The sequence below is a fragment of the Salmo trutta genome, unplaced genomic scaffold (assembly GCF_901001165.1).
Source record: "Salmo trutta unplaced genomic scaffold, fSalTru1.1, whole genome shotgun sequence".
NCBI lineage: Eukaryota > Metazoa > Chordata > Actinopteri > Salmoniformes > Salmonidae > Salmo > Salmo trutta.
The window spans coordinates 324,469-348,418 of record NW_021823456.1 but is presented as its reverse complement, the minus strand read 5'-3'; the positions used below and the strand labels follow the sequence as shown (position 1 = coordinate 348,418).

Here is a 23,950-nt window from a genome sequence, read left to right as displayed (position 1 = left end):
GATCTCCCTCTCTCTCTCCTCTCTCCCTCATCTCTCTCCCTCATCTCTCTCCTCTCTCCCTCATCTCTCTCCTCTCTCCCTCATCTCTCTCCTCTCTCCCTCATCTCTCTCCTCTCTCCTCATCTCTCTCCTCTCTCCCTCATCTCTCTCCTCTCTCCCTCATCTCTCTCCTCTCTCCCTCCCTCATCTCTCTCCTCTCTCCCTCATCTCTCTCCTCCCTCATCTCTCTCCTCTCTCCCTCATCTCTCTCCTCTCTCCCTCATCTCTCTCCCTCTCTCCCTCATCTCTCTCCCTCTCTCCCTCTCTCCCTCTCTCCCTCATCTCTCTCCCTCTCTCTCTCCTCTCTCCATCTCTCTCCTCTCCATCTCTCTCTCTCTCCATCTCTCTCTCTCTCTCCATCTCTCCCTCATCTCTCTCTCTCTCCCTCATCTCTCTCTCCTCCCTCATCTCTCTCTCCTCCCTCATCTCTCTCTCCTCCCTCATCTCTCTCTCCTCCCTCATCTCTCTCTCCTCCCTCATCTCTCTCTCTCCTCTCTCCATCTCTCTCTCTCTCCCTCATCTCTCTCTCTCTCCCCTCATCTCTCTCTCTCCCTCATCTCTCTCTCTCTCCCTCATCTCTCTCTCTCTCCCTCATCTCTCTCTCTCTCCCTCATCTCTCTCTCTCTCTCCCTCATCTCTCTCTCCCCTCTCCCTCATCTCTCTCTCTCTCCCTCATCTCTCTCTCCTCCCTCATCTCTCTCTCTCCTCCCTCCCTCCTCTCTCTCTCCTCCCTCCCTCATATCTCTCTCTCCTCCCTCCCTCATATCTCTCTCTCCCCCAGCTCCCAGACAGTGACTCTCCGTCGCCCCCTCCTGTCCTCTCCGGCCCTCCTGGTTTCTCCAAAGCCAGCCAGGTGGTTCCCATCAGTGTGACTACCCGGTCTCCCTTTCAGGGGGCTGCCGCCGAGTCCCAGTCTCTGTTCTCAGACAATAGTAACTTCCGCCATCCTAACCCCATCCCCAGCAGCCTCCATGGGTTCCCCAGCACCGAGACACATAACAACCACGACACCTGGTCCACTGCTCCCCAACCACACAGCCTCTTCACTTCAGGTACAGTGGGAACTCTACCTGCATATAAATGACAAGTATAGATGTATTTATCTGCATACGTTACAAATGGGAGATCTATACTCTTTTAGATCATGTAATCTAATTGAATTACTGGGGGTTTGAGAGTCAGGGTGGACAACACAGTCCAAATGTCTAGCCAGCGACGTGGCGGCGTAGCTAGCCAGCGACGAGGCGGCCTAGCTAAGCCAGCCAGCGACGAGGCGGCCTAGCTAAGCCAGCCAGCGACGAGGCGGCCTAGCTAAGCCAGCCAGCGACGAGGCGGCCTAGCTAAGCCAGCCAGCGACGAGGCGGCCTAGCTAAGCCAGCCAGCGACGAGGCGGCCTAGCTAAGCCAGCCAGCGACGAGGCGGCCTAGCTAAGCCAGCCAGCGACGAGGCGGCCTTGTTTGTTTGTATTAATTATAGGCATTTAAAAGCTTTTTCTGTTAAATTTGACATCACTAATGTCTTGCTGTTTCCTCCAGATACCATCCCAGTATCGTCCTCAACAGACTGGCAGGCAGCGTTCGGCTTCGGCTCATCCAAACAACAGACGTCAGAAGATGACCTGGGATTTGATCCCTTCGACATCACCCGTAAAGCCCTGGAGGACCTGATAGAGAAGGAGCTCAGCATTCAGGACAGCCTCCCGTCCCTCTCCATCTCCCCAGGTCCCTTCCCCCCCCACCACCACTCACTCCTCTCCTCTGTACCCACCAAAGCTGGTTCTGGTCCCCCTGGAGAGCTGATACCCCGTAACCACTTCTTCTCTGGGCTGAACTCTGGTCTCTCTAGTAATCACTGCTTCTCCCAGATGCATCAACACCACCAACACCCTCAACAACGGGCTGTCTATAACTCCTTCAGCTTCCCCGGACAGCCGCCACCATCATCGTCCTCGTCTTCATCACAGACCAGCCGTCACCCCTGGATGACGTCCTCCACGGCTGTAGGCTCGGCCCCGACGCGCAATAACTTCACGACGCACTTTGGCGGCAACCGTACGGTGTCACAACACAGCAGCTTCCTGGACCGGATGCTGCCCAGTATGCGTCACCACAGTACAGGGCTGGGAGGCATCGCCATGACAGGTAATACATACCATAATAATGTATACAGTGCATTCAGAAAGTATTAAGACACCTTGACTTTTTCCACATTTTGTTACGTTACAGCCTTATTCTAAAATGGATTTAAAAAAAAATTTTCCTCATCAATCGACAAACAATACCCCATAATGACATCACAATACCCCATAATGACATCACAATACCCCATAATGACATCACAATACCCCATAATGACATCACAATACCCCATAATGACAAAGCAAAAACAGGTTTTTAGAAATATTTGCTAATTTATTAAAAATAAGAGAACTGATATCACATTTCCATAAGTATTCAGACCCTTTACTCAGTACTCAGTACTCAGCCTTGAGTCTTCTTGGGTATGACGCTACAAGCTTGGCACACCTGTATTTGGGGAGTTTCTCCCATTCTTCTCTGCAGATCCACTCAAGCTCTGTCAGGTTGGATGGGGAGCGTCGCTGCACAGATATTTTCAGGTCTCTCCAGAGATGTTCAATCAGGTTCAAGTCTAGGCTCTGGCTGGGCCACTCAAGGACATTCGGAGACTTGTCCCAAAGCCACTCCTGTGCTGTCTTGGCTGTGTGCTTAGGGTCGTTGTCCTGTTGTAAGGTAAACCTTCGCCCCAGTCTGAGGTCCTGAGCGCTCTGGAGCAGGTTTTCATCAAGGATCTCTCTGTACTTTGCTCCGTTCATCTTTCCCTCGATCCTGACTAGTCTCCCACTCCCTGCCGCTGAAAAACATCCCCACAGCATAATGCTGCCACCACCATGCTTCACCATAGGGATGGTGCCAAGTTTCCTTTGGCATTCAGGCCAAAGCATTCAAATCATCTTCAATCAATAGAATTTACCACAGGTGGACTCCAATCAAGTTGTAGAAACATCTCAAGGATAATCAATGGAAATAGGATTCACCTGACCTCAATTTCAAGGGTCTGAATGCTTATGTAAATAAGGTATTTCTGTTTTTGATTTTTAATACATTCGCATAAATTTCCTTTTTTTGCTTTGTAATTATGGGGTATTGTGTGTAGATTGCTGACGATTTTGTATTTATTTAATCAATTTCAGAATAAGGCTGTAACGTAACAAAATGTGGAAAAAGTCAAGGGGGTCTGAATACTTCCTGAAGATGTGTGTCTATATTGCATCATGAGTGGAGAGTTAACATGATACAGTCCAGACTCCCAGTGGAGAGTTAACATGATACAGTCCAGACTCCCAGTGGAGAGTTAACATGATACAGTCCAGACTCCCAGTCCAGACTCCCAGTGGAGATTTAACATGATACAGTCCAGACTCCCAGTCCAGACTCCCAGTGGAGAGTTAACATGATACAGTCCAGACTCCCAGTCCAGACTCCCAGTGGAGATTTAACATGATACAGTCCAGACTCCCAGTACAGACTAAGTGAGAAGGACTCGGGGATAATGTATGAAATATAGTCAACGAGAAGGACTTGGGGATAATGTATGAAATATAGTCAGTGAGAAGGACTTGGGGATAATGTATGAAATATAGTCAGTGAGAAGGACTTGGGGATAATGTATGAAATATAGTCAGTGAGAAGGACTTGGGGATAATGTATGAAATATAGTCAGTGAGAAGGACTTGGGGATAATGTATGAAATATAGTCAGCGAGGAGGACTTGGGGATAATGTGTGAAATATAGTCAGCGAGGAGGACTTGGGGATAATGTGTGAAATATACAGTAGTATAGATGCATGTAATGAGATATACTTTTAGTCAATAAGCATCCAGAATCCAAACTAGCCATTTTATAATGGAGACATGGAACGCTGCCAGTGGTAGCTATGACTGGAAAAAGCCCAACCCTGCAGCTCTTTGTTTGTTTGTTTTTTTGTCCAAACAATCCCATGAGGTCATTGAATTGCATTGCATTGTGGGTAAGTTACAGGTAATACATGAGCTAGAGAACCACTGGGTGGCAGCACATGGTTACCCTAGTGTAGTGTAGTGTAGTGTAGTGTAGTGTAGTGTAGTGTAGTGGCTGGAATGACCGTCAGAATAGAACAGACTGACCCAGTCAGCCAACAGTATAGAAGATGTCATAGGATGTTAATGCCAGGGTCATATGTACAGATTATGTATCACTGTTTGGGTACATAGCTTTGAAATAACGTATAGCAAATTGATCAAAGAATCTAATGCCTATGGTTAGGTCGTTGAGCTGCTACCATTGACTGCAAACCATTTTACAATCCATCTTTCTCTCTGACTGACAGACAACTAAATCCTCCCAGGACCAGTCAGATCTGTCTGACCTGAACAACCTCTTCCTGTGTGAAGAACAGAAACAAACACGTTTAGCAGAGCACCTCCCCTCTCTTGCGCCTCATTCGTCCGCCAGCTCTTTATTCGGCTGTTGCTGACCCACCTCTGCTCTCTGGATGGCTGCCCAGAAAACATGATCAACTGTCATTGGCCAGTTCCTCTCTTAACCCCGCCCCCCAGACTGAGCCTAGGGCTGTGCCTCAAATAGCACTTGTTCCCTATATAGTGTAGAACAACTTCTGACCAGGTCGTTTGGGGTCAGTCCTGGTTTTGGGTCATTCATCCTGTGAGGCTGACAAGTGAGTGCGGCTCCTCTTTGCTTTTCTGTTTACCTCAGCAGCTCCTCTGCTCTCTGCTGCTCTCCTCTGCTCCTCTCCCCTTCTCCACTCTCCTCCCTTCCGATCTCCTCCTACTCCCCCTCTGCTCAGCTCCTCTGCTCTCCTCTGCTCCTCTCCCCTTCTCCTCTCCTCCTCTGCTCTCCTCTGCTGCTCTCCTCTGCTCCTCTCCCCTTCTCCACTCTCCTCCCTTCCGATCTCCTCCTCCTCCACCTCTGCTCAGCTCCTCTGCTCTCCTCTGCTCCTCTCCCCTTCTCCTCTCCTCCTCTGCTCTCCTCTGCTGCTCTCCTCTGCGCCTCTCCCCTTCTCCTCTCCCCCTCTGCTCTCTTCCGCTCCTCTTCCCTTCTACTCTCTCCTCTCTCTCCTCCCCTTCTGATCTCTCCTCTACTCTCCCCTCCTCTCCTCCCAAATACGTCAGTCAGGGAGACTGAGGCCAAGCACTCTCCCTCTCCTTCCCTGACTTCTCTGGCTTTCCGCTGATGGAGAGATGTGAGCCCAGATTGAGGTCTAAATCTTAAAGTATGTTTTTAGTCAGGACACGACACATCACCTCAAAAACACCCAGAGTGTATCCCGTATAGCACGCTATTCCCTACAGCGACTCAGAAACAGCCAGAGTGTATCCCGTATAGCACCCTATTCCCTACAGCGACTCAGAAACACCCAGAGTGTATCCTGTATAGCACGCTATTCCCTACAGCGACTCAGAAACACCCCTTGTATCCCATATAGCACGCTATTCCCTACAGCGACTCAGAAACACCCAGAGTGTATCCCGTATAGCACCCTATTCCCTACAGCGACTCAAACAACCTAAGTGTATGTAAACGTCCGACTTCAACTGTAGGTAGGGGTGAAGTGACTATGCATAGATAATAAACAGTGAGTAGCAGCATTGTAAAAAAAACAGGGAGATCAATGTAAATAATCCGGTGGCCATTTGATTAATTGTTCAGCAGTGTTATGGGGGTAGAAGCTGTTAAGGATGCTTTTGGTCCCAGATTTGGTGCTCCGGTACAGCTTGCCGTGCGGTAGCATAGAACATTTGTGGGTTCGATTACAGGCTCAAAATGGCCAGAAACAAATAACTTTCTTCTGAAACTCGTCAGTCTATTCTTGTTCTGAGAAATGAAGGCTATTCCATGCGAGAAATTGCCTACAAACTGAAGATCTCGTACAACGCTGTGTACTACTCCCTTCACAGAACAGCTCAAACTGGCTCGAACCAGAATAGAAAGAGGAGTGGGACAACTGAGCAAGAGGACAAAGTACATTAGAGCGTCTAGTTTGAGAAACAGACGACTCACAAGTCCTCAACTGACAGCTTCATTAAATAGTAACCGCAAAACACCAGTCTCAACATCAACAGTAAGAGGTGACTCTGGGATGCTGGCCTTCTAGGCAGAGTTCCTCTGTCCAGTGTGTGTTATTTTGCCCATCTTAATCTTTTCTTTTTATTGGCCCGTCTGAGATATGGCTTTTTCTTTGCAACTCTGTCTAGAAGGCCAGCATCCCGGAGTCGCCTCTTCACTGTTGATGTTGAGACTGGTGTTTTGCGGTTACTATTTAATGAAGCTTTCTCAAACTATACACTAATGTACTTGTCCTCCTGCTCAGTTTTGTGGGTACTATTTAATGAAGCTGCCAGATACTCAACTGGTATAAAGAAGGCCAGTTTTATTGCTTCTTTGTACGCCTATGTAGATATTCCATAAAATAATCTGCCGTTTCCAGCTACAATAGTAATTTACATTAACAATGTCTACACTGTATTTCTGATCAGTTTGATGTTATTTTAACGGACATTTTTTTTCTTTCAAAAACAAGGACATTTCTATGTGACCCCAAGCTTTTAAACAGTAGTGTAGGTCCATGATGGCAGGAAGCTTGGCCCCAGTGATGTACTGGGCCGTACGCACTACCCTATGTAGAGCCTTACGATCAGATGCCGAGCTGTTGCCATACCAGGCGGTGATGCAACCGGTCAGGATGCTCTCGATGGTGCAGCTGTAGAACTTTTTGAGGATCTGAGGACCCATGCCAAATCTTTTCAGTCTCCTCAGGGTGGAAAAGGTGTCGTCGTGCCCTCTTCACGACTGTCTTGATGTGTTTGAACCATGATAGTTTGTTGGTGACGTGGACACCAGAGAACTTGAAACTCTCAACCCGGGAGAACAGGAGGGGACTAAGTACACACCCCTGAGGGGACCCAGTGTTGAGGATCAGCGTAGCAGACGTGTTGTTACCTACCCTTACCACCTGGGGGTGGCCCGTCAGGAAATCCAGGATCCAGTTGCAGAGGGAGGTGTTTAGTCCCAGGGTCCTTAGCTTAGTGATGAGCTTTATAGGCACTATGGTGTTTAACGCTGAGCTGTAGTCAATGAACCCTCGTTCTCACATAGGTGTTCCTTTTGTCTAGGTGGGGAAAGGGCAGTGTGGAGTGCGATTGAGATTGCATCATCTGTGGATCTGTTGGGACGGTATGCGAATTAGAGTGGGTCTAGGGTATCCGAGAGGATGCTGTTGATGTGATCCATGACCAGCCTTTTAAAGCACTTCATGGTCCACTGACGTGAGTACTACGGGGTGGTAATCATTTAGGCAGGTTATCTTCACTTCCTTGGGCACAGGGACTATGGTGGTCTGCTTGAAACATGTAGGTATTACAGATTCAGTTAGGGAGAGGTTGAAATTGTCAGTGAAGACACTTGCCAGTTGGTCCATGCATGCTTTGAGTACACGTCCTGGTAATCCGTCTGGCCCTGCGGCTTTGTGAATGTTGACCTGTTTAAAGGTCTTGCTCACATCGGCTACCGAGAGCGTTATCACACAGTCGTCCAGAACAGCTGGTGCTGTTATGCATGCTTCAGTGTTGCTTGCCTCGATGCGAGCATAAAAGGCATTTAGTTCGTCTGGTAGGTTTGCGTCAATGGGCAGCTCGCGGCTGGGTTTCGCTTTTGTTGTCCGTAATAGTCTTCAAGCCCTGCCACATCCGACAAGCATCAGAGCCATTGTAGTAGGATTCAATCTTAATCCTGTATTGACTGTTTGCTTGTTTGATGATTCGTCTGAGGGCATAGCGGGATTTCTTATAAGCATCCGGATTAGTGTCCCACTCCTTGAAAGCGGCAGCTCTAGCCTTTAGCTCAGTGCGAATGTTGCCTGTAATCCATGCCTTCTGGTTGGGATATGTACGTACGGTCACTGTGGGGACGACGTCGTTGATGGACTTATTGGCCTAGCTGAACAGAATCAGTTTTTCCCCGACAAAAGGGGTTTATTATAGACAGAAATACTCCTCACTTTCATCAGCTGTCCTGGTGGCTTGTCTCTGACAATCCCACATGAAGCCGGATGTGGCGTACACGTGGTCTGCGGTTGTGAGGCCGGTTGGACGTACTGCCAAATTCTGTAAAACAACGTTGGAGTTGGCTTATGATAAAGAAATCAACATTCAATTCTCTGGCAACAGCTCTGGTGGACATTCCTACAGTCAGCATGCCAATTGCACGCTCCCTCAACTTGAGACCTCTGTTGAGGGAGCGTTGTGACAAAACTGCATATTTTAGTGGCCTTTTATTGTCTCCAGCATAAGGTGCACCTGTGTAATGATCATGCTGATTTCTATGGTTATATTTTGGCTAGGCTACTTTGAAACAAGGTAAGACATGCTTTGTAAACTATAAGACAACCAGGTTTTAAACGGTTAAGTTGAGTGTCAAAATGCTGACCCCTTCTACTCAGTTTCAAGGTGGGCGACGTGCTCTGTGCGACCAGGCACTGGCCTTCACTCTCTGGTCTTGAGACCGTCTAATCCGAACCAATGGTGCCTGGAGTACGTCAACAGAATCAAGCCTTTAGAAATTATTGTTATCCTTCGTTATATTTGTCAAACATGACTGGCCTATATTTATGTACTGAGGTGAATATACCACATCCAGACACTGAGGTAAATATACCACATCCAGTCACTGAGATGAATATACCACATCCAGACACTGAGGTGAATATCCCATCGTCCATCCCTCCATCTCTACAGCCCATCCTCCATCTCTACAGCCCATCCTCCATCCCTCCATCTATACTGCCCATCCTCCATCTATACTGCCCATCCTCCATCTGTACTGCCCATCCTCCATCTGTACTGCCCATCCTCCATCCCTACTGCCCATCCTCCATCCCTCTATCTGTACTGCCCATCCTCCATCTGTACTGCCCATCCTCCATCTGTACTGCCCATCCTCCATCTCTACAGCCCATCCTCCATCCCTCCATCTATACTGCCCATCCTCCATCTATACTGCCCATCCTCCATCTGTACTGCCCATCCTCCATCCCTACTGCCCATCCTCCATCCCTCTATCTGTACTGCCCATCCTCCATCTGTACAGCCCATCCTCCATCCCTCCATCTGTACAGCCCATCCTCCATCCCTCCATCTGTTCAGCCCATCCTCCATCTGTACAGCCCATCCTCCATCTGTACTGCCCATCCTCCATCTGTACAGCCCATCCTCCATCCCTCCGTCTGTACAGCCCATCCTCCATCCCTCCATCTGTACAGCCTATCCTCCATCCCTCCATCTGTACAGCCCATCCTCCATCTGTACTGCCCATCCTCCATCTGTACAGCCCATCCTCCATCCCTCCGTCTGTACAGCCCATCTTCCATCCTCCATCTGTACAGCCCATCCTCCATCTGTACTGCCCATCCTCCATCCCTCCATCTGTACAGCCCATCCTCCATCCCTCCATCTGTACAGCCCATCCTCCATCCCTCCATCTGTACAGCCCATCCTCCATCCCTCCATCTGTACAGCCCATCCTCCATCCCTCCATCTGTACAGCCCATCCTCCATCCCTCCATCTGTACAGCCCATCCTCCATCCCTCCATCTGTACAGCCCATCCTCCATCCCTCCATCTGTACAGCCCATCCTCCATCCCTCCATCTGTACAGCCCATCCTCCATCCCTCCATCTGTACAGCCCATCCTCCATCCCTCCATCTGTACAGCCTATCGTCCATCCCTCCATCTGTACATCCCATCCTCCATCCCTACTGCCCATCCTCCATCTGTACAGCCCATCCTCCATCCCTCCATCTGTACAGCCCATCCTCCATCCCTCCATCTGTACAGCCCATCCTCCATCCCTCCATCTGTACAGCCATCCTCCATCTGTACATCCCATCCTCCATCCCTCCATCTGTACAGCCCATCCTCCATCCCTCCATCTGTACAGCCCATCCTCCATCTGTACAGCCCATCCTCCATCCCTCCATCTGTACTGCCCATCCTCCATCCCTCCATCTGTACAGCCCATCCTCCATCCCTCCATCTGTACAGCCCATCCTCCATCCCTCCATCTGTACAGCCCATCCTCCATCCCTCCATCTGTACAGCCCATCCCTCCATCTGTACAGCCCATCCCTCCATCTGTACAGCCCATCCTCCATCCCTTCATCTGTACAGCCCATCCTCCATCCCTTCATCTGTACAGCCCATCCTCCATCCCTTCATCTGTACAGCCCATCCTCCATCCCTCCATCTGTACAGCCCATCCTCCATCCCTCCATCTGTACAGCCCATCCCTCCATCTGTACAGCCCATCCTCCATCCCTCCATCTGTTCAGCCCATCCCTCCATCTGTACATCCCATCCTCCATCTGTACAGCCCATCCTCCATCCAGCCATCTGTACAGCCCATCCTCCATCCTGCCATCTGTACTGCCCATCCTCCATCCCTCCAACAGTCTCCATTTTGAAGGCAGGTGCTTTTGGATTGACAGCCTCTCATTGTTGTGGTAGTTGGTGTGCAGTGTTGAATGTTGCATGTGCTCTGACTATCAAGTCATAGTTCACAGCGAGCCACTGAGCTTTTTGGCAGACATTACTACCCTCCCTCCCAACTCCCCAAATCCCCCCCAGCCCATTTTACAACAGCATTATTGTAGATGAATGTTTATAAGGGGTCAGTTCTCTCTCTGTCCTCTGTGTTGTGTTTGCTACAGACAGAGAGTTCTATGACACCTTCTTGGCATCCTTCTCCTGGATGCTGTCTGCCTCGCTCCACTCTGAGGTGTTCCCTGAGATGGCCTGTCTGGCTCTCTGGTTCCCTGAGATGGCCTGTCTGATGGCCTGTCTGCCTCGCTCCACTCTGAGGTGTTCCCTGAGATGGCCTGTCTGATGGCCTGTCTGCCTCGCTCCACTCTGAGGTGTTCCCTGAGATGGCCTGTCTGATGGCCTGTCTGCCTCGCTCCACTCTGAGGTGTTCCCTGAGATGGCCTGTCTGATGGCCTGTCTGCCTCGCTCCACTCTGAGGTGTTCCCTGAGATGGCCTGTCTGATGGCCTGTCTGCCTCGCTCCACTCTGAGGTGTTCCCTGAGATGGCCTGTCTGATGGCCTGTCTGCCTCGCTCCACTCTGAGGTGTTCCCTGAGATGGCCTGTCTGATGGCCTGTCTGCCTCGCTCCACTCTGAGGTGTTCCCTGAGATGGCCTGTCTGATGGCCTGTCTGCCTCGCTCCACTCTGAGGTGTTCCCTGAGATGGCCTGTCTGATGGCCTGTCTGCCTCGCTCCACTCTGAGGTGTTCCCTGAGATGGCCTGTCTGATGGCCTGTCTGCCTCGCTCCACTCTGAGGTGTTCCCTGAGATGGCCTGTCTGATGGCCTGTCTGCCTCGCTCCACTCTGAGGTGTTCCCTGAGATGGCCTGTCTGATGGCCTGTCTGGCTCTCTGGTTCCCTGAGATAGCCTGTCTGCCTCGCTCCACTCTGAGGTGTTCCCTGAGATGGCCTGTCTGATGGCCTGTCTGCCTCGCTCCACTCTGAGGTGTTCCCTGAGATGGCCTGTCTGATGGCCTGTCTGCCTCGCTCCACTCTGAGGTGTTCCCTGAGATGGCCTGTCTGATGGCCTGTCTGCCTCGCTCCACTCTGAGGTGTTCCCTGAGATGGCCTGTCTGATGGCCTGTCTGGCTCTCTGGTTCCCTGAGATGGCCTGTCTGCCTCGCTCCACTCTGAGGTGTTCCCTGAGATGGCCTGTCTGATGGCCTGTCTGGCTCTCTGGTTCCCTGAGATGGCCTGTCTGATGGCCTGTCTGGCTCTCTGGTTCCCTGAGATGGCCTGTCTGCCTCGCTCCACTCTGAGGTGTTCCCTGAGATGGCCTGTCTGATGGCCTGTCTGGCTCTCTGGTTCCCTGAGATGGCCTGTCTGATGGCCTGTCTGCCTCGCTCCACTCTGAGGTGTTCCCTGAGATGGCCTGTCTGATGGCCTGTCTGGCTCTCTGGTTCCCTGAGATGGCCTGTCTGATGGCCTGTCTGGCTCTCTGGTTCCCTGAGATGGCCTCTGGCATGAGGATAAAGCCTCATTAACTTTTTGTGAAATATGTTCAATGTCTCCTCACTCCCTCACCCCTGTCTTCTCACCCCTGTCTCCTCCCTCCCTCACCCCTGTCTCCTCACCCCTGTCTCCTCCCTCCTCACCCCTGTCTTCTCACCCCCGTCTCCTCCCTCCTCACCCCTGTCTCCTCCCCTGTCTCCTCCCTCCTCACCCCTGTCTCCTCCTCCCTCACCCGTCTCCTGTCTCCTCCCTCCTCCTTTCTCACCCCTGTCTCCTCCTTCTGTCTCTCTCTCGCTCGCTCTTTCTCTCGTTGTCTCTCGCTCTGTCTCTCTCCGCTCTCTGTGTAATGTTGTGCTGTATAGATATGGAGGAGATTTCTTAGTGTGTTTGTCTTTTTAATAAGTAGAGTCATTTCGTTGGATTCACATTTTGGTAAACGTTTTAGTAGCCTAAATGCTATATGGGAAGGGTGTGGTGTGTTGCCATTTGGTGGCCAGTCAAAAATATTAGGATTTTGATTAGAGTGTAAATGTGTTTATATATTTGTTAGGTATTTTATTAGGATCCCCATTAGCTGTTGCAAAAGCAGCAGCTACTCTTCTTGGGGTCCAAGGAGTGCATGTTGAATTGACCTCGATAGCGTTTTGAGAAGCGTCATCTTTGACTCTCCCGCCCGCTGTGGTCTGAGCTGCTTGTATCTCTGTGTTCTGTGTGTTTGTGTGCAGCAGAAAGCAGCAGTGGTGTTGTCAGGGATTCACTAGAACAGCATAGAAACATTAAAGAGAGCCAGGACGCCCTTAAAGCCCTACTGCCAAACATCAACTCCTCCTCCTCCTCTTCGTCCAGTGTTCACCACATGGGGGCACCGCTGGGCTTCGGGCCGGGGGCCAGGTCAGTTTCGGGACCAAGGTCTGGTGGGCCGGGGGGCATGTCACATAGCCTTAGCTGGGTCGGGAGCTATGGGACGGGCACGACCAGCTGGATGGATCCAGCCATCATCACAGGTAACTGTAGCCACGCACTAGTTAGAAACCAATAGGCCTGTAGCCTGATCTGTAGCCAGGCACTAGTTAGAAACCAATAGGCCTGTAGTATGATCTGTAACCAGGCACTAGTTAGAAACCAATAGGCCTGTAGTATGATCTGCAGCCAGGCACTAGTTAGAAACCAATAGGCCTGTAGCATGATCTGTAGCCAGGCTCTAGTTAGAAACCAATAGGCCTGTAGCCTGATCTGTAGCCAGGCACTAGTTAGAAACCAATAGGCCTGTAGTATGATCTGTAGCCAGGCACTAGTTACAAACCAATAGGCCTGTAGTATGATCTGTAGCCAGGCACTAGTTACAAACCAATAGGCCTGTAGTAGGATCTGTAGCCAGGCACTAGTTAGAAACCAGTAGGCCTGTAGCATGATCTGTAGCCAGGCACTAGTTAGAAACCAATAGGCCTGTAGCATGATCTGCAGCCAGGCTCTAGTTAGAAACCAATAGGCCTGTAGTATGATCTGGAGCCTGTAGCCAGGCACTAGTTAGAAACCAATAGGCCTGTAGCCTGATCTGTAGCCAGACACTAGTTAGAAACCAATAGGCCTGTAGCATGATCTGTAGCCAGACACTAGTTAGAAACCAATAGGCCTGTAGCATGATCTGTAGCCAGACACTAGTTAGAAACCAATAGGCCTGTAGCATGATCTGTAGCCAGACACTAGTTAGAAACCAATAGGCCTGTAGCATGATCTGTAGCCTGTAGCCAGGCTCTTGTTAGAAACCAATAGGCCTGTAGCATGATCTGGAGCCTGTAGCCAGGCACTAGTTAGAAACCAATAGGCCTGTAGCATGATCTGTAGACTGTAGCCAGGCACTAGTTAGAAACCAATAGGCCTGTAGCATGATCTGTAGCCAGGCTCTAGTTAGAAACCAATAGGCCTGTAGCATGATCTGGAGCCTGTAGCCAGGCACTAGTTAGAAACCAATAGGCCTGTAGCATGATCTGTAGCCAGGCACTAGTTAGAAACCAATAGGCCTGTAGTATGATCTGTAGCCAGGCACTAGTTACAAACCAATAGGCCTGTAGCATGATCTGTAGCCTGTAGCCTGGCACTAGTTAGAAACCAATAGGCCTGTAGTATGATCTGTAGCCAGGCACTAGTTAGAAACCAATAGGCCTGTAGCATGATCTGTAGACTGTAGCCAGGCTCTAGTTAGAAACCAATAGGCCTGTAGCATGATCTGTAGACTGTAGCCAGGCACTAGTTAGAAACCAATAGGCCTGTAGTATGATCTGTAGCCAGGCACTAGTTAGAAACCAATAGGCCTGTAGCATGATCTGTAGACTGTAGCCAGGCACTAGTTAGAAACCAATAGGCCTGTAGTATGATCTGCAGCCAGGCACTAGTTAGAAACCAATAGGCCTGTAGTATGATCTGTAGCCAGACACTAGTTAGAAACCAATAGGCCTGTAGTATGATCTGTAGCCTGTAGCCTGGCACTAGTTAGAAACCAATAGGCCTGTAGTATGATCTGTAGCCAGGCTCTAGTTAGAAACCAATAGGCCTGTAGCCTGATCTGTAGCCAGGCACTAGTTAGAAACCAATAGGCCTGTAGCCAGGCTCTAGTTAGAAACCAATAGGCCTGTAGCATGATCTGTAGCCAGGCTCTAGTTAGAAACCAATAGGCCTGTAGTATGATCTGTAGCCAGGCTCTAGTTAGAAACCAATAGGCCTGTAGCATGATCTGTAGCCAGGCTCTAGGTAGAAACCAATAGGCCTGTAGCATGATCTGTAGCCAGGCTCTAGTTAGAAACCAATAGGCCTGTAGCATGATCTGTAGCCAGGCACTAGTTAGAAACCAATAGGCCTGTAGCATGATCTGCAGTCCGGCACTAGTTAGAAACCAATAGGCCTGTAGCATGATCTGTAGCCAGGCTCTAGTTAGAAACCAATAGGCCTGTAGCCTGATCTGTAGCCAGGCTCTAGTTAGAAACCAATAGGCCTGTAGCATGATCTGGAGCCTGTAACCACTAGAAACTAACCATTAACGTCGCTCAAGTGTAGTTGGGACTTGGTGTGGTGCGTCTATGGTTTGAAGTGTTGGATTGATGTCAACTCTTTGCTAATTGGTTAGAGGGACATTTGCATTCCTTTACTTCCAAATTCCAATGGCCCTTTAAATAATTGTGTTGTTTGCTGTTGGTGGAAGTGGCTCACTAATTGTCAGTTGGAGTTTTACCACTAACACAGTGCAGGATCAGATTGAGCGTCATATTGCTCATGTAATGTGTTAATGTTGGTGGCCGCAGGCAGGACTAACATAAAACTCTGGCTTTGTCTGCTGTGTGGCACCGGTCCTAAACACATCTTTATTAGTGTGTTAGCTGAGGTCAAGCTGTGTACTTCGCTACATTCATCTTTGCCTCCATCCTGACTAGTCTCCCAGTCACTGCCCGCTGAAAAACATCCCCACAGCATGATGCTGCCACCACCATGCTTCACCGTAGGGATGGTGCCAGGTTTCCTCCAGGCGTGAAGCTTGGCATTCAGGTCAAAGAGTTCAATCATGGTTTCATCAGACCAGAGAATCTTGTTTCTCATGGTCTGAGTCCTTTAGGTGCCTTTTGCAAATTCCAAGCAGGCTGTCATGTGCCTTTTACTGAGGATTGGCTTCCGTCGGGCCACTCTACCATAGAGGCCTGATTGGTGGAGTGCTGCAGAGATGGTTGTCCTTCTGGAAGGTTCTCCCATCTCCACAGAGGAACTCTGGAGCTCTGTCAGAGTGACCATCGGGTTCTTGGTCACCTCCCTGACGAAGGCCCTTCTCCCCCTGATTGCACAGTTTGGCCGGTCAATTGATTTTACCACAGGTGGACTCCAATCAAGTTGTAGAAACATCTCAAGGATGATCAATGGAAACAGGATGCACCTGAACCCAATTTACAGTCTCATAGCAAAGGGTCAGAATCATTATGTAAATACGTTTTTTGTATTTTTTTATTATTAATTTGCAAAAAAATCCTGTTCGCTTTGTCATTATGGGTTATTGTGATCTCATTATGGGGTATTGTGTGTAGATTGAGGAGAAAATGTATTTAATCAATTTTAGAATAAGGCTGTAACATAACAAAATGTGGAAAAAGTCAAGGGGTCTGAATACTTTTCGATTGCACTGTATGTAGTGTTTTGGGCAGGGCAGAGATAATCAAGCCAGGGCTTGCTTGGCAGATGTAGGCCCAGGATTTGGGTTTGTCAGAAACAACCACTAGTCTACATGTAATCTGAGATTAAATGTATTCTGACACGTAATCCCAGCATATTGCCATGTCAGAATATGTAGGTCTATTCTTAATTGTTATCCGTTATTATGAGAGGCTGTGTATGGAATGGAAAAGAAGGGAAATATACAATTTTACATCTGCTGTTATTTCTGTTTAGAGTGCAGAGTTGTTACTACAAATGATAGAACACAAATGCCATAAAGAAAAGATCATTTCCTTGTGGCATTACGTTATGCTATACATCCAGCTGGACTCCCTGCCTGCCTTGCATGGTGTGTTGCTCCTTGCATCGGATGTATGTCCCAAATGGCTACCTGTGTAGTGCACCAGCTCTGGTCAAAAGTAGTGCGTTACATAGGGAATATGGTGCCAATTTGGGACACACACTGAGTGTGCTCAGCATCTACCCCAGACATCATCTATCGTCCTGGGGTTCAGATCAGGGGAGTGTAACGTCTGGTCTCCTCCCTGGCATGGAGCATTCTACATCCCCTAGGGGAGACAATGGTGCTCCTAACACACGCCTCCTTACAGCTGCATGTCTCTTCTTCAGCTCTTTCCACGCTTTCATTTCTGTCTCTGTCTCTATCGCCCGCTCTCTCTCTCTGTCTGTGTCTCTCTCTCTGTCTGTGTCTCTCTCTCTTGTCTGTGTCTCTCTCTCTGTCTGTGTCTCTCTCTCTGTCTGTGTCTCTCTCTCTGTCTGTGTCTCTCTCTCTGTCTGTGTCTCTCTCTCTGTCTGTGTCTCTCTCTCTGTCTGTGTCTCTCTCTCTGTCTGTGTCTCTCTCTCTGTCTGTCTCTCTCTCTGTCTGTGTCTCTCTCTGTCTGTCTCTCTCTGTCTGTGTCTCTCTCTCTGTCTGTGTCTCTCTCTCTGTCTGTGTCTCTGTCTGTGTCTCTCTCTCTGTCTGTGTCTCTCTCTCTCTGTCTGTGTCTCTCTCTCTGTCTGTGTGTCTCTCTCTTTCTCTCTCTCTCTCTCTCTTTCTCTCTCTCTCTCTCTCTCTCTGAGTTTATGTAATGATGTCTTTTTCTCCTTCCTCCCTCCTTCCTTCCACTGTTAGATACTGTTCCCTCCTTCCTCCCTCCTTCCATCCACTGTTAGATACTGTTCCCTCCTTCCTCCCTCCTTCCATCCACTGTTAGATACTGGTCCCTCCTTCCTCCCTCCTTCCTTCCACTGTTAGATACTGTTCCCTCCTTCCTCCCTCCTTCCATCCACTGTTAGATACTGGTCCCTCCTTCCTCCCTCCTTCCATCCACTGTTAGATACTGTTCTGTTTAGAACATCTATTCCTGATGTGCATAAAAGCACAGACATTATCAGAGACCTGTATCTTTTGACTGTGAGGATAGTGTGTCCTGACTGAAGCTCTCTCTATACTACCATAATGTCTGGTCTGCTCTGGTGGCAACCCAATGGTCTCAGTAAAAGACCATGGGAATTAGATTGTCCAATAGGGCTGTTCTCTTCACCCCTGTAGTCCATAACAGCCTGGAAACAATGCTGAATCAATGGCATTAAAACAGGGTTATTGCCAATTGGACATCGACCAATCAATGCACTCCATCTAGAGTCCCATCCAATCAATTTGCTTCGTCTAAGATAACATCCAATCACAAGCGGGGCAGAAGACAGCATCAATCCGATAAGAAACGGTTATCGTGGTCCGAATGGCACCCTTTTCCCTCTGGGCCCTGGTCTATAGTAGTGTTCTATATAGGGCCCTGGTCTATAGTAGTGTTCTATATAGGGCCCTGGTCTATAGTAGTGTTCTATATAGGGTCCTGGTCTATAGTAGTGTTCTATATAGGGCCCTGGTCTATAGTAGTGTTCTATATAGGGTCCTGGTCTATAGTAGTGTTCTATATAGGGTCCTGGTCTATAGTAGTGCTCTATATAGGGCCCTGGTCTATAGTAGTGTTCTATATAGGGTCCTGGTCTATAGTAGTGTTCTATATAGGGCCCTGGTCTATAGTAGTGTTCTATATAGGGTCCTGGTCTATAGTAGTGCTCTATATAGGGCCCTGGTCTATAGTAGTGTTCTATATAGGGTCCTGGTCTATAGTAGTGCTCTATATAGGGCCCTGGTCTATATAGGGCCCTGGTCTATAGTAGTGTTCTATATAGGGCCCAGGTCTATAGTAGTGCTCTATATAGGGCCCTGGTCTATAGTAGTGCTCTATATAGGGCCCAGGTCTATAGTAGTGTTCTATATAGGGCCCTGGTCTATAGTAGTGTTCTATATAGGGCCCAGGTCTATAGTAGTGCTCTATATAGGGCCCTGGTCTATAGTAGTGGTCTATATAGGGCCCTGGTCTATAGTAGTGTTCTATATAGGGCCCAGGTCTATAGTAGTGCTCTATATAGGGCCCTGGTCTATAGTAGTGCTCTATATAGGGCCCAGGTCTATAGTAGTGTTCTATATAGGGCCCTGGTCTATAGTAGTGTTCTATATAGGGCCCAGGTCTATAGTAGTGTTCTATATAGGGCCCTGGTCTATAGTAGTGTTCTATATAGGGCCCTGGTCTATAGTAGTGTTCTATATAGAGCCCAGGTCTATAGTAGTGTTCTATATAGGGCCCTGGTCTATAGTAGTGTTCTATATAGAGCCCAGGTCTATAGTAGTGTTCTATATAGAGCCCTGGTCTATAGTAGTGTTCTATATAGAGCCCAGGTCTATAGTAGTGTTCTATATAGAGCCCTGGTCTATAGTAGTGTTCTATATAGGGCCCCTCTATAGTAGTGTTCTATATAGGGCCCTGGTCTATAGTAGTGTTCTATATAGAGCCCTGGTCTATAGTAGTGTTCTATATAGAGCCCTGGTCTATAGTAGTGTTCTATATAGGGCCCTGGTCTATAGTAGTGTTCTATATAGGGCCCTGGTCTATAGTAGTGGTCTTTATAGGGCCCTGGTCTATAGTAGTGCATAACTTCCCAGACAGGAAGTGGCTAACGCTTGCTGTTAGGTCTAAAGGGTTTTGTCGTATTAGTAAGTCATGGCTCCAGACAGACAGGTCCTCTCCACAGAGGATTTCTCCTCTCTAACGGCTAATAATGTAATGGTGGCCAATCATTCTGGCTGTCTGTCTCTGTGTGGTTTTAATAGCAGGCTCTCTTGTAGTGTAGCCAGCCAGGCCCAGCTCTCCTATCTGTATCTGTCCTGTCGGAGGCAGGCAGCCTGGTTAGTGAAGAGGATCCTGGGTCTGTCAGTGTTGACATCCTAGGAGTTATTTTCCTCCCTGAGTTTTGTCAGTTGGACTTCAGACTTGTTCTGTACTGTGGTTCTTATTAACTCTTCTTTCTCGCGTTCTCTCTCTTTCTCTCTCTTTCTCTCTCTTTCTCTCTCTTTCTATCTCTCTCTCTCTCTCTCTCTCTCTTTCTCTCTCTCTCTCCTTTCTTTCTCTCTCTTTCTCTCTCTTCTCTCTCTCTCTCTTCTCTCTCTTTCTCTCTCTTTCTCTCTCTTGCTCTCTCTCGCTCTCTCTCGCTCTCTCTCGCTCTCTCTCGCTCTCTCTCTTTCTCTCTCTTTCTCTCTCGCTCTCTCTCGCTCTCTCTCGCTCTCTCTCGCTCTCTCTCGCTCTCTCTCGCTCTCTCTCGCTCTCGCTCGCTCTCTCTCGCTCTCGCTCTCGCTCGCTCTCGCTCGCTCTCTCTCGCTCTCTCTCGCTCACTCTCGCTCACCTGCTCACTCTCTCGCTCACTCTCTCGCTCACTCTCTCGCTCACTCTCTCGCTCACTCTCTCGCTCACTCTCTCGCTCACTCTCTCGCGCTCTCTCTCTCTCTCTCTCTCTCTCTCTCTCTCTCTCTCTCTCTCTCTCTCTCTCTCTCTCTCTCTCTCTCTCTCTCCAGGTTTCCCATCATCAGCAGGCAACAGTTTGGACTCCCTCCAGGATGACAACCCTCCCCACTGGCTCAAGTCCCTTCAGGTCCTTACAGAGATGGATGCTGCGTCTCTCCCCAGCTCCACTGCTAACCCAACCCCCCAGCAGCCCAACTCACACAGCGGCCAGGTCCGCCCTCACCACAGACCCAGCTGGGCTCCCTACCCACCCCCATCCACAGCCTCTCACAACCCCCACCCAGCCAGTCAATTCCACTCTCCACCTCCAGGCTTCCAGACGACTTTCAGATCCCCGGCTCAGACACCCACAGAGCTGCTACTGAGCGCCGGCGTGGACCGCCACTAGGGAGCGATGATGTGAAGTGGACTTCTGATTCCCGTCTTTAAATCCCCCACAGAAACACAAATTAAACCGAATCAGATCTAATTAACAAAAAAACAATAAGATATATTGTTCTTCCTGGTGAGCTGGTTTTCTGATCTTGTGTTCCCTCTTGGTTATGTTGAGTTGTTTCAGTTGGTCTATGGAAGCAAACTACTATCCTAGCTACACTGTCTACCTGGCCCTGTCTCCTGTCTGTCTGTCTCCGTCTGTCTGTCTCCTGTCTGTCTCCTGTCTGTCTCCTGTCTGTCTCCCTCCTTCTGTCTCCTGTCTGTCTCCCTCCTTCTGTCTCCTGTCTGTCTCTGTCTGTCTGTCTGTGTCTGTTTCTATGGCAGCATCAGGGACAGCACCATCGGGATTTGACGACAGCAAGTTAAGAGGCATTTGAAGATGTCAAAACCAAGATATTGGTGAATGATCCAGATATTAAAATATTGTGTTATATCACAAATATAACTGAACGTAGGGGAAATAAAACCATGTTTGACAGGATGGATGCTACGGTAGTGAGTTGTCTGGTTGACTGAAATGAAATGAGTTCCTTCAAAGCTACAAATCAGATCTATCTCAAACGGGACCCTGTTACCTATATAGTTCACTACTTCCTAGACCCATGGGGCTCTGGTCTAAAGCAGTGCCCTACATAGGTTTTGAGTGCCGTTTGGGATGCATCCCTCACCTCCATCTGTTTATACGCAGCTTCCTGCCAGACCCCGAGATGTACGCTTCTGATTCGCAGAAATCGGGTACATCACACTTGGTTTTGGCAGAACAATGATTACTTTGATCCAATGGGTAGTGCTTCCTTTTGCTCTATGGAAGGCCAGGCACCACACCCTTAATCATATCACAATCAACTTACCGGTTGAACGTGGACACAAATATAATACTTTTTAATATAATTTTCTCCTGGAAATATTCTATTGACATATGCAAATTAGGTGATATTTCGTTAAAAATGCACATATTTGCATATCACGCAAATACATTTTTGTGGACATCGGGTTAAGTCAGCCTAAATATTTGTATTTCATTTTGTTAAGACACTCCAGGGCTGGATTTATACATAGCAGATTGTGAATTAATACTTTTTTACATCTTTCTATCTGTAAAATACTAAAATGCATTTTTCTTTCAGAAGAAAATGTAATCTAGAATAAAAATTTGACAACATGTCAACAATTCCATATGTATAAGTCCGGGAAAATACGTCTAAGGAAAACCACACACCATTTGGTGAACGCTGATGCTTCTGAGGATGAGGAAAAGGAGTTTGACTGTCGGGAAGTGGCAGTTAGACAAGTACACAACATTTACACTGCCAAACACAGTGCCAGTCAAAAGTTTGGACACATCTTGTCATTCAAAGGTTTTTCTTTATTTATTTTTTACTATTTTCTACATTGTAAAATAATAGTGAAGACATCGAAACTATGAAAATAGCACACATGCAAAATCATGTCGTAACCAAAACACTGTTAAACAAATCAAAATATATTTTATATTTGAGATTCTTTAAAGTAGCCACTTTTTTGTTGTCTTGATGACAGCTTTGCACGCTCTTGGCGTTCTCTCAACCCACGAATGAGTAGGCGTGTCTAAACGTTTGACTGGTACTGTATTTAGACCCAATCACAATCTCTTCAAATGAAGTTACTAAATATAGTCCAGTTTGTTACATTGTCTATTCAGTTGGTTTTTAAATGATGGATGTCCATTTAACAGTGGGTACCATTCATGGCATTTTTATGACAGTGGTATTATTTAACAAGACAAGCCAGTTAAAAACAAATTCTTATTTACAATGACGGCCTACCCCAGGCCAAACTCAATTGTGAACCTCCCTATAGGACTCCCAATCACGTCAGGATGTGATTCAGCCTGGATTCGAACCAGGTACTGTAATGATGCCTCTTGCACTGAGATGCAGTGCCTTTAGACCACTCGGGAGCTATCAAAATTGATAATTACATGCAAAAATGTCACTATGCCTGTGGTGCCTGGCATCAATTTGTCCAGATCAAAGCTAAAAAAAGGGAAATGGATAGATTAAACATAACGCTAAGCCTCTCACTCTGCAGGTGTAGTGAAAGCTAAGCCTCTCACTCTGCAGGTGTAGTGAAAGCTAAGCCTCTTACTGCAGGTGTAGTGAAAGCTAAGCCTCTTACTGCAGGTGTAGTGAAAGCTAAGCCTCTTACTGCAGGTGTAGTGAAAGCTAAGCCTCTCACTCTGCAGGTGTAGTGAAAGCTAAGCCTCTTACTGCAGGTGTAGTGAAAGCTAAGCCTCTCACTCTGCAGGTGTAGTGAAAGCTAAGCCTCTTACTGCACGTGTAGTGAAAGCTAAGCCTCTTACTGCAGGTGTAGTGAAAGCTAAGCCTCTCACTCTGCAGGTGTAGTGAAAGCTAAGCCTCTTACTCTGCAGGTGTAGTGAAAGCTAAGCCTCTCACTCTGCAGGTGTAGTGAAAGCTAAGCCTCTCACTCTGCCAGGTGTAGTGAAAGCTAAGCCTCTTACTGCAGGTGGTAGTGAAAGCTAAGCCTCTTACTGCAGGTGTAGTGAAAGCTAAGCCTCACTCTGCAGGTGTAGTGAAAGCTAAGCCTCTCACTCTGCAGGTGTAGTGAAAGCTAAGCCTCTCACTCTGCAGGTGTAGTGAAAGCTAAGCCTCTCACTCTGCAGGTGTAGTGAAAGCTAAGCCTCTTACTGCAGGTGTAGTGAAAGCTAAGCCTCTTACTGCAGGTGTAGTGAAAGCTAAGCCTCTCACTCTGCAGGTGTAGTGAAAGCTAAGCCTCTCACTCTGCAGGGTAGTGAAAGCTAAGCCTCTTACTACAGGTGTAGTGAAAGCTAAGCCTCTTACTGCAGGTGTAGTGAAAGCTAAGCCTCTTACTGCAGGTGTAGTGAAAGCTAAGCCTCTTACTGCAGGTGTAGTGAAAGCTAAGCCTCTTACTGCAGGTGTAGTGAAAGCTAAGCCTCTCACTCTGCAGGTGTAGTGAAAGCTAAGCCTCTTACTGCAGGTGTAGTGAAAGCTGAGCCTCTTACTGCAGGTGTAGTGAAAGCTAAGCCTCTTACTGCAGGTGTAGTGAAAGCTAAGCCTCTCACTCTGCAGGTGTAGTGAAAGCTAAGCCTCTTACTGCAGGTGTAGTGAAAGCTAAGCCTCTTACTGCAGGTGTAGTGAAAGCTAAGCCTCTCACTCTGCAGGTGTAGTGAAAGCTAAGCCTCTCACTCTGCAGGTGTAGTGAAAGCTAAGCCTCTTACTGCAGGTGTAGTGAAAGCTAAGCCTCTTACTGCAGGTGTAGTGAAAGCTAAGCCTCTTACTGCAGGTGTAGTGAAAG

The 23,950-nt window shown here is 48.3% G+C and overlaps 1 protein-coding gene across 1 annotated transcript in view; it reads left to right on the top strand.

Annotated features, from left to right (window-relative positions):
* LOC115191044 (CCR4-NOT transcription complex subunit 4) overlaps positions 1 to 21,125 on the top strand; it is a gene marked incomplete in the record, with an annotated part of 42,085 nt that extends 20,960 nt beyond the window's left edge. The window contains 4 exon segments of the mRNA XM_029749048.1: positions 821 to 1,091; positions 1,575 to 2,180; positions 12,869 to 13,147; positions 20,251 to 21,125. Of these exon segments, the coding sequence (XP_029604908.1) occupies positions 821 to 1,091; positions 1,575 to 2,180; positions 12,869 to 13,147; positions 20,251 to 20,588 (1,494 nt within the window).
* Positions 21,126 to 23,950: the final 2,825 nt, after the last annotated feature.